Raw genomic sequence first — 13,651 nt, forward strand, 5'->3', positions numbered from 1 at the left:
TTGATTATGCATAGAATTACCTGGAAGGCTCAATGAAACAGACTGCTTACTCAGAAAGCCTGGGGGTGGGGCCCAAGAAGATGCATTTCCACCAAGTTCTCAAATGATGCTGGTATTACTGGTTGGAGGACCACAATTTTAGAACTACTGTCCTAAATTTTCTCATGTTTAATTTTTGCCTCTTCAAAGCTTCCAAAGTATGGACTTTGGATATAATTCAAAGAAACTGGGCTTCAAGCCTTGATTCAGCACCCCCGCTAAAAATGGTAATAGCCACTCCCTCTTTGCAGGGTTTTTGTGGGACCCTGTGTCCCAGTGTTTATAAAGCCCCAAGACGATGCCTTGCTCATAATGAGCATGTGATCACGAAAACTTACTTAAAGGAAAGTATTCTGGAGGGGCCAGCAGAAGTTCTGATCTGAGTTTTTCCTTTGCTCAAGGACCAGCTGGCTTCATCCAGATAAAAAGGTGGGGGCGTGGGGGGTGTTATTTAGTCTGTATGTTTGTATTTAGCTCTGCAGTTTGGCTCTGTGATCAGGCTTGATCAGGTCAAGAGCTAGGTATTTCTCCCCTGTGCCATTTTGCTGAACTTTCATATTTTAGCCACAGTCCTCACTGGCTTTGCCCTCTCCCAGAACCACCCTGTGAGTAAACCACAATCTCTGCTTCTACACGAATGCCTGGCTCAGGGAGCTCCACAGCATCACTCTCAGCATCACTCAGCATGGGATGAAGGAACAGACCCGCAGGCACTGGGCTCTTTATGCTGCAGAAATGAAGTTTATTAGAAAATTAAAAGCAAGGTCTGAAAGACCAGGAGGCAGCAGAAGAGAGAAAGTAGAGCAGTCAGGACACTCTGAAAGGAGGAAGGACAAATCCAAGGGCCAGGGCTGAGTGGCTGGACCAGAAAGCCCATCAGTAGAGAAGTTCTTCCTGCCTTCAGTCTCCCCATAGGCTGACTGGGGCAGAAAGGCCTGGGGTGGCAGGCCTGGGGGATGGAGCCAAGGCACTACAGGCGTTTGCCATTTTCTGGCTCCTCCAGGTGAGGAGTAATTCAGCATCGAGGTGATGAGCAGGACCCAGCAGGCCCAGAAAGGCAGGGATAGCAGGAGGTACAGGCTGAAGAACCCACACAGGTGCTGGAGACTGGGGTTGCACACGGGTTGCAGGGGAGCCTGTAGAGAGAGAAAAAAAAAAAGTGTTTAAACATTGGCATGAATTGTGGTGCTGGGGAAGACTCCTGAGAGTCCCTTGGACAGCAAGGAGATCAAACCAGTCAATCTTAAGGGAAATCAACCCTGAATACTCATTGGAAGGACTGATGCTGAATCTGAAACTCCAGTATTTTGGTCACCTGATGCAAACAGCTGACCATTGGAGAAGTCCCTGCTGCTGGGAAAGATTGAGGATAGAAGGAGAAGAGGGGATCAGGGGATGAGATGGCTGGATGGCAACACGCATGCAATGGACATGAACTTGGGCAAACTTTAGGAGATGGTGAGGGACAGAGAGGCCTGGTGTGCTACAGTCCATGGGGTCACAAAGAGTTGGACACAACTGAGAGACTGAACAACAAGAATGAATGAGAAGTGCATGAAAGTCCAAAATAAATAGGCACTTTAGAACTGGAAGAGCAGGGGATTTCTCTTGTGGTTCAGTAGCTGAGACTCCATGCTCCCAGTGCAGGGGGCCTGGGTTGAAGCCCCGGTCAGGGAACTGGATCCCACATGCCTCAACTAAGAGTCCTCATGCCACAATGACAGATCCCACATGCCACAGTTTGAGATCCTGCATGCCACAACAAAGACTGAAAATCCTATGTGCTGCAGCTAAGACCTGGTGCAGCCAAATAAATTTAAAAAGAATTGGAAGAGCAAAGCGGAGCTTAGGCCATACAGGTCCCTCTAAGCCTAGAAAGGGGAGGGACTGTTCCGAGTTCTCAGTGAGGCTACAGCCAGAGCTTAGAGCGCCTTGTGCAAAGCCAGTGTTCTCTCCTACGAGGAAAGGAACACAGCGGAGATAAAGGCAGAAAGCAGGTGGAGCAGGAACAGGCCAAGGCCAGCCACCCTCTCAATTTCAACACAGCCACTGGGGGCTTCCCAGGTGGCTCAGCGGTAAAGAATCCACCTGCAGGCACAGGAGGCCCAGAAGATTCGGGTTCAATTCCTGGGTCAGGAAGATCCCCTGGAGAAGGAAATGGCTACCCACTCCAGGATTCTTGCCTAGAGAACCCCAGAACCCAGAACCCCAGGAGCCTGGTGGGCTACAGTCCATGGGGTCAAAGAAAGTCGGACACAACTGAATGATGAAACAACAGCAAAGCATTTATAAACACAGCCCCGACCCTGTTCCTGACTGCTCGGAGGGGTACACCATCTGTCCACATATGTCACAGTCCTACTGAGAGACTAAAAACGAGAGAATAGGTACCAGTGCTCCACGCAATATTTTTAAATGCTGAAAGTGACGCTCCTGGGATATTCCAGAAGGAATTTAGCAAAACCTAAATGTACTGAAGCCTGAGTATGTTAGCCCCGGTGGGAGTGACTAGCACCTGGAAACGTAACATGGATGGCGTGAGTTTCAGAATTCTTACACACCTTCCTCCATGTCCAAGCAGCACCAGGCTTCCTGGGGAGCAAGTCTGTCCTCAGAGGTAGAATCTGCAATGCCACTCCCTCCTTTTAGTTCATTCCCACTAAGAGGTCTCTGCTTTTACACATGATATTGATATAAACAACATCAGGCTACGTACTTGCAGTCCTCGTTTTCCAGAAGGTTCCGGTATGTGGCAATCTCACACTCCAACTGGGCCTTGACATCCAGCAGCACCTGGTACTCCTGGTTCTGCCGCTCCAGGTCAGCCCGGATCTCAGACAGCTGCTCCTCTATGTTGCTGATGAGGCTCTGCATCTGGGCCAGCTCAGTGCCGAAGTGGGCCTCAGATTCACCCAGTGAGTTCTGCAGACAGTCCTTCTGTGATACCAAAGAAAGAGGGGAAGAGATTAAAAGTCACGGACCCTGTCCTCAACCCCTTCAGACCATGACACCCCAAGCCGTCATTAGGCTCAGAGAGCAAGTCCTCAGCAGCAACAACTAACAACACGCTGTGGCTCTTCATCATAGACCCTAGAAGATGTTTGCAGAACCTCCCTCACTGCATGAATGTTCACTTCCTCAGCATCCACACACACTAGAGAGTTCTTGCAAAGGCAAAGAAAGTGAAAGTGAAAGTCACTCAGTTGTGTCCAACTCTTTGCGACCCCCATGGACTATTCAGTCCATGGAGTTCTGCAGGCCAGAATACTGGAGTGGGTAGCCTTTCCCTTCTCCAGGGGATCTTCCCAGGGATCGAACCCAGGTCTCCCACATTGCGGGCAGATTCTTTACCAGCTGAGCCACAAGGGAAGCCCAAGAATACTGGAATGGGTAGCCAATTCTCTTCTCCAGTGGATCTTCCCGACCCAGGAATCAAACTGGGGTCTCCTGCATTGCAGGCGGATTCTTTACCAACTGAGCCATCAGGGAAGCCCAAAGGCAAAGAAGTCAAGGTTAAAGCTGGGTCCTTGGACGATATCTAAGTGAGGCATGTACTGAACCTGGGGACTGCCCATGAGAAGCGGGAGCCCACCTGAGTCTTCCACGCTCCCAGAGGAACTCACCAGCGTGTGCTGAGCCTGCAGCTCCACCTCCAGGGCGTTCACTGTGCGTCGAAGCTCCAGGATCTCCGACTGGCAGCACTGCAGCTCCTCTGAGCAGGACATGGCCTGCAGGCTGATGCCTTCAGACTGTAGCACAAACACACAGAGAAGTGATCGATCACCTCCCTGGCCAGATGCAGCCGGATCCCTCCCTGCTCCGCAGCACCTCCCTCACCTGAGTTTGGAACCACTGCTCCACGTCACGGAGGTTGGTCTCCACCATGGCCTCGTACTGGCCCCGCATCTCTTCCAACACCCTGCCCAGGTCCACAGTGGGCTCCACGTCCAGCTCAATCTTGAGCTTATCTCCCAGCTGACACTTCAGAGTGTGGACTTCCTACGGACACAGGAGGACATCCCGTTGGTGGGGCTCCTGCTGCCCTCCACTCAGAGCCTCACCTCCTACTTCCCATTCGCTCCAGTGATTTCCCTGCACTCCTCTGAGGACGAGGCACTGTCTGCATCAGTGTGGTAGTTTCTGAAGCCATTCAGTGGGTGGGCTCCCCGTGAAAGCCAGAACTGCCCTTTGAGGCTTAACCACAGAGCACAAGTATCTACCCCGAGCAGGAGGAAGAGCCTCATTGCTTCCTCTGAAGAAGCCTGAATTCACCCCAGGACATCTCCATGTGCCACCCAAAGGGCCCCAGCACCTGCTCATGGTTCTTCTTGAGGCAGAGCAGCTCCTCCTTCCGGGACTCCAGCTGGGCCTCCAAGTCAGCTTTGGCAAGTGTGAGGTCATCCAGCGCCCTGTGCATCCCGCAGACATCAGCTTCCACCAGCTGGCAGAGGGAGTGCTCCGTCTGGAACCTTCACCAGGGCAGACGCAGGGATTGGGGTTAAAGAGAAGAGGGCCCATGGGACACAACCCACAGGGTGACTCGCTGGCCTTCTCTCTGCTGTCCAGTCGTGAGTTGGCATTGCCTGGGTCGTGTGCTCACAGAAACTGCAGGGTGATTCTCACTCATTCAACACTAAGCACCTAGGACAACCAGGCAGAGCGGCCGGTCCTGAGGATACCAGCATGGCCCGCGGACACTGCTGCCCTCGAGGGAAGATGGCCAAAGGGGAAGCGGCAGAGTAGACCCTCATCTTCCATGCCCCCCAACTGAGATGGACCTTGGACTCTGTCCCAGATTAGGAGCCAAACCGCCAGGATGGGAAGAAGCTTCTTTCACCCCGGGGGAGTGAGGCGTCCACAGTGCCCAGAAGAAAGACAATAGACTGTAACGTCCTTCCTGCTGCCCCGCTGGACCCTCTCAGGGAATGTAAACCCTCTGACCTCCACATGGCTCCAGGCTCCCGATTTCTATCATGAATTACTAGAGCTCACAAATTGGTGGAGCTGCATTGCAGAGATACATCTTTTACCAAAGCAGCAGAATTTCCTACAAAATGACCTCGGATAGGAAATGAGGGGGCGAGTTCTGGTTCTACTGCTCAACAGCCATGTGACTTCCAGTTGGCAAGTTCCCTTGCGGCTCTGGGCCCCATGTCTTCAGAAAGCAGACACCAGCACTGCCCTGCCCGCCTCACCGGGGTCTTCTTACACAGAATCAAGTGGAGGAAGCATTTCAAATCACACTGTAAACTATAATGGCTAAACAACTGCAGAAGGCCAGGGGTGTTTTCTCAAGACCTTGAACTTAATGCCCTCTGTTTATGTCAGCTGTAACTGTTGGTTTGGGCCCTTGGTTGATTGCATCTCTGATGCCAGGTGCATCACCAGAGAGGCATCAAGGTAGGCATCTGGATCCTCCCCCAAGCGTGCTACCCCAACTCACTTGGTCCTGAAGTCATCTGCAGCTAGTTTGGCATTGTCTATTTGCACGACCAGCTTGTTGTTCTCAGATTTGACGCACAGGATCTGAGGAAAGAAAGCACACTCAGGGATTCATTTATTCCCAGAGTCACCTATGGCCTCAGTCAAAAGAAGAGCCATTGGCTGGGTTCAATCTACAACATCACCTTGACAACACAAACTCCCAAACGTGTGAGCAATGCTGCTGTGGCATGGAAGGGGCACACGCAAGAGGGTGCATGGCAAAGGGGAACGTGTAGAGCCAAAGGAAGCAAGAGGTGGGAGATAGTAGTAAACTGAACACATAGCTAAGACTTATTATTTTGCCAGATCTGAGGCTTAATCTGATATAAACAAGAAGAGCCAGAATCTAGGCCACAGAACAATGGGCTGGTTATGAAAGTTTCAGGTAAGATGGGATCCATTCTTTTTTAACTTTTTTTTCCTTGAAGTATAGTTGATTTACAATGTTGTGCCAGTCTCTGCTATACAGCAAAGTGACTTAGTTATACATATATATACATTCTTTTTTATATTCTTTTCCATTATGGTTTATCACAGGATATTGAATATAGTTCCCTGTGCTATATATTAGAACCTTGTTGTTTATCCATTCTCGATGTAATGGTTTGTCATTAGCCCCAAACTTTTAGTCCATCCCTCTCCCTTCCCGCCATTCCCTTGACAACCACTACTCTGCTCTCTATGTCTGTGAGCCTATTTCTGTTTTGTAGATAGGTTCATTTTGCCATATTTTAGATTCCACATATAAGTGATATGATATGGAATTTGTCTTTTTCTGACTTACTTCACTTAGTGTGATAATCTCTAGTTGCAACCATGTTGCTGGGAATGACATTATTTCATTCCTTTTATGGCTAAGTAATATTCCATTTTGTATATGTACATCTTCTTTATCCATTCATCTGTTGATAGCCATTTATATTGTTTCCCTGATTTGGATATTATAAATAGTGCCGCTATGAACACTGGGGGTGCATGTATCTTTCTGATCCTGAATTATATTTTTGTCTGGGTATATTTCCAGGAATGGAATTACTGGATCATATGATAATTCTATTATCATAATTCTATTCTGTTAGAATTAGTTTTCTGGGAACCTCCATACTGTTTTCCATAGTGGCTATACCAACTTACACTTAAGGTAGGATCCAGTCTTAATAAGTTGTCTCTACCACTGGTTGGTCAACCTCCTCAAAGTTCTTCTCTGAATCTAGCCATAGCTCCATGGCCCTTATTCTGACATTCTCTGTCTTTCTGTTTCCAAAACTAAGTAAGCTCTACAGAAGCATTCTATTTATAATTGAAGGGGAGAGCAGATATACATAACAGATCAATGCTACTGAATACACTGGCTCTTAAAGGACATAGAACATATATCCCTGACCCCTTTAACAGCACCAGAACTTAACTTGCACTGTTTTTGCAACTACAATTGAAGAATTGTAAGTTATCATAAACTCAGAATCCCAGAGAATCAAATGCTGGATCTTATCCTTTACATATTCACATTCACCTTCACTCAAGAGACTCTCTTCCCCCCAAGTCTGGGGTTAGCAGGTGCAAACTATTATACAAAGACTGGATAAACTGTACAGCTCAGGGAACTATACTCAATATCCTGGGATAAACCATAATTGAAAAGAATATTTAAAATAATATAGGGACTACCCTGGTGGTCCTGTGGTTAAGATTTCTGCAAGAGGTGCAGATTTAATCCCTGGTGGGGAAGCTAAGATCCCACATGCCTTGCAGTCAAAAAACCAAAACATTAACAACAGAAACAGTACTGTAACATTTCAATACTTTTAAAAAATGATCCACATCAAAAAAAAATTTTTAAGAATATTAAAAAGTATATATACATATGTATAACTGAATCACTTTACTGTACAGGAGAAATTAACAGAGCATTGTAAGTCAACTACACTTCAATTAAAAAAAAAAAATCAGCTACAGCTAATCCCACCATCAGTCCAGGCCCTGAACATTTAGTGCAAAGGTCAGTCATGTAAAAGAGCCAGACAGTTAATCCTTCAGGCTTTGCAGACCATGTATCTCTATCACGACTACTGGACTCTGCCATTGGAGCATAAAAGCAGCCAGAGACAGTACCTCAGTGAATGAGCATGGCTGTGTACCAATAAAACTTTATTTACAAAGTCAGGCAAGAGGTTGACTTTGGCCTAAGAACTGTTGGTTGCCCACCTCTGATGGGAAGCATCACAAACCTCACCTTCTGCTGCAGCTCCTCGATGATGCGGAAGTGGCTCTGATAGTCCGGACACACGGTGGACTCAGGGCATTTGCTCAGCTCTCGGATCTGGCTCTCCAGCTCCGCGTTGTCCCGCTCCAGCCGGCGCACCCTCTCCAGGTAGCTGGCCAGCCGGTCATTCAAGAACTGCATGGTCTCCTTCTCATGGCTGTTGAAGAAGCCTTCGCCGAAGGTCCCGCAGATTCCGCTGTTGCCTGGAATGTCGCAGGTGCCCGGCAGAGGGCAGGCAGCGTTGCAGCTGTGGCGCAGACAGAGGCTGGGTCGGCCGAGGGGGGTTGTGCCCACTCGGACTCGGTTGGCGTGTGCCAGGGTGGCCAAGAGGCCCAGGGGGGCGGCCCCGGCCTGTGAGAGCGGCCCACTGAGGAGAGAACTGCAGCTGATGAAAGTCATGGCCAAGACTCTTGCTTTGTCCACGGTTGGATTTGCTCGAGTTTGAAACCTCCCTCTTTCCTAGACCTTATATAGGCCTATCGTGGGCGCTGGTACAAGAAAACTGGCGTTTTCCTCATGAATATGTATATGGATTCTTAAACAACCGCTATTACTCAGTTGAGCTTGTCCCCTGTAAAGAGTTAATAAGCTCATGAAAGAGGCCATGACCCACACAGCCTCGCCTGACCGCAGGGTCCTAGAAAACAGGGAAAATGAGGTCGTCTTTGAGCTGCCACCTCCTGCGGCTTTTGTCTCTCACCCCTCTGTCCACTGATCCCTGTGAAGGCACGGAGAACCAGAGCCTCCAACAATGTCCTCAAAATTGCTCTCACTTCCATACTCTTTTCCTGCCACTGAATGTTCCCATCATGGCAAGTTTAAAATATTAATCCAGTGGGCACACTGAGGAAAGGAAAAAGTCAGGAGTTCATTTCAGCAGATTGGTGTGGACTATGCATTGTGGGACACTGCTGGAGGGAGGGAGTTCTATTTTAATAAGAAGGATAAGAAATTTAGTGATCTTGATATTAAAAAGGCAATAATAGAGAATGCTAGAAAATAATTTTTTAATTAAAAAAATTCTTAAAGAACTATGATGATTTTAAGTAGAAGAAAACACATGGACAGACCAGAAAGACTTCATGGAAAAGGGAATAGTTAAATTATTTTTCTATTTATGTATTTTTGGCTGTGCTGGGTCTTCATTGCTGCATATGGGCTTTCTTTGTTTGGTGAACAGGGGCTACTCTTTGCTGTGATGTGCGGGCTCTAAGAACACAGGTTTAATAGTTGTGGCGCACAGGCGTAGTTGCCCTGTAGCACGGGGGGTCTTCCTGGACCAGGGATCGATCCCATGTCCCCTGCATTGGTAGGCAGATTCTTAACCACTGGGCCATCAGGGAAGTCCAATAGGAACACTTAAAATGTGTTTTGGGGACTTCCATGCTAGTCCAGTGGTTAATACTTTGCCTCCAAACACAGGAGGTGTGGGGTTCAATCCCTGGTCATGGAGCTGAGATCCCACATGCCTCATGGCCAAAAAATCAAACATAAAACAGAAGAAATATTGTCACAAATTCAATAAACACTTTAAAAATGGTCCACATCAAAAAATAAAAATAAATGTGCTTTGAATGATGGCTTCCAGAAAGGGTTGGGGGGAAGAGCATTTCTCATACAGAATGAATGAACAGAATGAAACACGTTTGAGAAATGGAAAATAGTCTACCTGTGTGGGCACTTACTGTGAAGACTATATGCCAACACTGGAAAGCTGTGTTTGGTCCAGGTTGTTGGAAGCCTTGAATGCCAGGACCATTTCATATTTAGTCTTCAGTTAAGGGGAGTCAAAGACAGGACACTTGGCCTGGAAGCTGATTCTCCTCAGATCTAAGGAAAAATAAATATCTGGGTTCCTTTAGAACGAAAGTAACAGAAAAGAGATGGAAGTTTCCTATGTAAATATGAGGGGAAAACACTAGGCCAGACAATGAAAGAGAAACCTAAATTCCAAGCTGATTTTGGTGGTTGAAAACTGAATAACACACTTAAAAAAAAAAAAAAAAAGTTTTATTTTGTATTGGGGTATAGCCCATTAAACAATGTTGTGATAGCCGCATGTGAACAACGAAGGGACTCAGCCATGCATGTACATGTACCCATTCTCCCCCAAACTCCCCTCCCACCCAGGCTGCCACATACATTGAGCAGAGTTCCATGTGCTCTAGAGCAGGTGAAGGGACAGTTAGGGAGTTCGGGATGGACATGTACACTCTGCTATATTTTAAATGAATAACTAACAAGGACCTGATAACACACTTTTTAAGAATCCATGCGCCAAAGTCAAATGAGAAATTAAAGTATTTTAAACTAGATTAAAATGAAAATACAACTAATTTTGGCAATTTAGACGTTCCCTACACAAGTGTAAAGCATAATTTTTGGAATTGAGGGAAAAAACTAATGAATGAAACTAGGTAATTCAAGATTCTCAAGAACTTAAATTATGCTCCTGTGTATTGGTGTCCATAGGCTAATTAAGGTGGGCATGGTTAGTATTTTTTGATGTCTGTTCTCAGATGTCTCCCCCTGCTTTCTGGCATCTTCCCTTGTTAGATACTGGTCCTCTCATTGACTGACTTCTTCCTCATCTTATTTAAGAAGATATACATTCAAGAACTTTGATCTTTCATCTTTTGAAACTTCCTGTATTTTCTTTGAAAGTCACTTACCTTGGTTGTCTGTGACTCTAGGAGACTCTAGAACAAAATTTGAATGTCCTTGATCTTCAGACACACTCAGAGGATCAGAAGCTTTATGGCCTCTTCTATTCCTCAAACAAAGTGTCCTGTTGTTCAATAACCCCTGGAAAAGGGCAGCCAGCCAGCTTCCAGGCTATGCTAACGAAGATGCTACCTTGACCCCACTCCTAAGATGAATGAATTCACCACGAGGGCCCCTGAGGCAGCAGTACATATTTTGCTGTTGTTTAGTCACTCAATCTTGTCTGACTCTTGCGCAACCCTGTGGACTGTAGCCCATCAGGCTCTTTCTGTCTGTGGGACTTCCCAGGCAAGAATACTGGAATAAGTTGTCATTTCCTTTTCCAGGGGATCTTCCCAACCCAGAGACCCAACCCACCTCTCCTGCATTGGCAGGCACGTTTTTAACCACTGAGCCACCAGGGAACTTTAAAACATGGACTCTCCAAGCCCAAAGAGATCTCAAAGTCCTCTAGTCTAGGAGCCTTTAGCATTGTGTGTGTATGTGTGTGTGTTTTTTATGTGTGTTAGTTGCTTAGTCGTGTCCGACTTTTTGCAACCCCATAGACCACAGCCCACCAGGCCCCTCTGTCCATGGGATTCTCCAAGCAAGAACACTGGACTGGGTTGCCATTCCCTTCTCCAAAAGGAATTATAGAAAGAAAGAAAGTGAAGTCGCTCAGTCGTGTCTCACTCTTTGTGACACCATGGACTGTAGCCTACCAGGCTCCTCCATCCATGGAAGTTTCCAGGCAAGAGTACTGGAGTGGGTTGCCATTTCCTTTTCCTCCTTTAGCATTCTGCTGCTGCTGCTGCTGCTAAGTCGCTTCAGTTGTGTCCGACTCTGTGCGACCCCATAGACGGCAGCCCACCAGGCTCCGCCGTCCCTGGGATTCTCCAGGCAAGAACACTGGAGTGGGTTCCCATTTCCTTCTCCAATGCATCAAAGTGAAAAATGAAAGGGAAATCGCTCAGTCGTGTCAGACTCTTAGCGACCCCATGGACTATAGCCTACCAGGCTCCTCCATCCATGGGATTTTCCAGGCAAGAGTACTGGAGTGGGGTGCCATTGCCTTATAACCTTCCAATTCATTGTCTCACCTACCACTTTCAAAGATGGCCCATCCTGTCACTGGCCACTTGACTCCTATAGCTCATGGTTTCCTAGGCTTTGTGCAAGGCACTGGAATCAAGAAATAAATATCTTTCCATCTGTTTGTATCATCTTCAATTTCTTTCATCAGAGTCTTATAGTTTTCAGAATACAAGTCTTTTGTCTCCTTAGGTAGGTTTATTCCTAGATATTTTACTTTTTTTGGTTACCAAAAAGAATTTTCTGGTCTTTCACTGTTAGTATATACACTATAGGAAGGCAAGAGTTTCTGTGTGTTACTTTTGTAACCTGAAACTTTACCAAATTTATTGATGAGTTCTACTAGTATTCTGGTAGCATCTTTAGGATTTTCTATGTATAGTATCATGTCATCTACAAACAGTGATGGTTTTATTTCTTCTTTTCCAATTTAGATGCCTTTTATTTCTTTTTCTTCTCTGATTGCCATGGCTAGGACTTCCAAAATTATGTTGAATAAAAGTGGTGCCAGTGGACATCCTTGTCTTGTCTCTGGTCTCAGAGGGAATGCCTTCAGATTTTCACCAACTTACCATATAGCACAGGGAACTCTACTGAATATTCTGTGGTAACTTATATGAGAAAAGTATCTAAAAAAGAATGAATATATGTGAACATATGAGGGCTTCCCAAGTGGTGCTAGGGGTAAAGAACCCGCCTGCCAAAGCAGGAGACACAAGAGACTTGGGTTTGATCCCTGGGTTGGGAAGATCCCCTGGAGGAGGACATGGCAACTCACTCCAGTATTCTTGCCTGGAGAATCCCATGGACAGAGGAGCCTGGCGGGCTACAGTCCATAGGATCGCAGAGAGTCAGACACAGTTGAAGCACCAACTAAACACACGTGCACGCATGTATAAGTGAATCACTTGATGTGTACCTGAAATTAGCACAACATTGTAAATCCAAACATTTTTTTGAAAAAAAAAAAAAAGATAAATACCAGCTAGCTCTGCTTTAAAGGGGCTTTAAACAATATAGGAGATTGTTAGAAAGTTCTTTATGCAGAAACAAATCTACCTCCTTCCATGATATTTCTGCCTATTGCTTTCATTTGTTCTTTCATTCATTCAACAAATATTTGTTGAATACCACTGCTGTGCCAGGCAGGTTTGGGTGCTGGATATTGGTGATATATTAGCAAGTAAGTCAGAGAGTTTGCCCTTTAGTTAATTTAGTTTCTAGGTCTACCCATGGGAGCTTACAGAAGATAAGTACAGTCCTTCTGCCACATGGGCAGACCTCAGCTCTTCATGAAAAGGTTGCAATTTCCCATTCCTGATTCTTCCTTTAGCAAGGTTCTAAAGCCCCTTACCAGTTTGAAGCTATTCCTCTGAATACACTCTGTTGTTCCTATACTCTGCAGTGGGGGCCCTAGAATGAAATTTCTGATGAATTTGGATTTAGAGGCAACCAGCAGATTCCCCAGAAAAACCTCTTGTCCAAGCCTCTCATGTGAACTATGCTGACGTCACCACCATACTCCTGGGCACCAGCTGGTTCTATATACGGTTAATGAGACCCCTGGGGACATTTCCCCATAACTACACCATGTACAGATGTAAGCAATATTCACTGAGGTGCCTTGTCCCAGTGACCTTCTCCAAATGATCTATTACTCATGAGCTCCTATCCCAGCAAAACCCTTCCCAAGCACCAGAGGCAAAGCAGAGAACTCCCACCTCTCAAAAAACTCAGAGCAGAAAGAGGAAAAGGTCATGTAACTCAGAGAAGGAGAGGTCATGGAGAGATAGAAAGGTAGAGGGACATCAAAGAGACTGGATCTGGAACCTTAAAGATAAGTAGATTTGGACAGGCAAAGAGGATTTTCAAAGAAAAAAAGAGGCAAGCACAGGCACTCTCAGAAGCAGAGCTATGCACACGGGCTCAAGAGAAGCACTGTGCAACCTCAGAAATGTGAGATTGCAGCCAGCAGGGGTCTGCCCCTGAATGACACGAAAACACAGCTCTGAAGACTCACAGGTTGCGCTAGTGGTAATGAACCCACCTGCCAATGCAGGAGAAATAAGA

At 46.4% G+C, this 13,651-nt stretch overlaps 1 protein-coding gene across 1 annotated transcript; it reads right to left on the bottom strand.

Moving 5' to 3' along the window:
* Nucleotides 1-936: 936 nt before the first annotated feature.
* On the bottom strand, nucleotides 937-8,228 carry KRT37 (keratin 37). Its single transcript, XM_002696020.5, has 7 exons — nucleotides 7,757-8,228; nucleotides 5,483-5,565; nucleotides 4,352-4,508; nucleotides 3,877-4,038; nucleotides 3,663-3,788; nucleotides 2,756-2,976; nucleotides 937-1,175 (listed from the first exon to the last, which is right to left on the bottom strand). Exons 1-7 carry the CDS (start codon nucleotides 8,183-8,185, stop codon nucleotides 1,055-1,057), a joined length of 1,299 nt encoding a protein of 432 aa, XP_002696066.2. The 5' UTR covers nucleotides 8,186-8,228; the 3' UTR covers nucleotides 937-1,054.
* Between the last annotated feature and the right edge of the window lie 5,423 nt (nucleotides 8,229-13,651).

Source organism: Bos taurus, chromosome 19, assembly GCF_002263795.3.
Source record: "Bos taurus isolate L1 Dominette 01449 registration number 42190680 breed Hereford chromosome 19, ARS-UCD2.0, whole genome shotgun sequence".
Classification (NCBI taxonomy): domain Eukaryota; kingdom Metazoa; phylum Chordata; class Mammalia; order Artiodactyla; family Bovidae; genus Bos; species Bos taurus.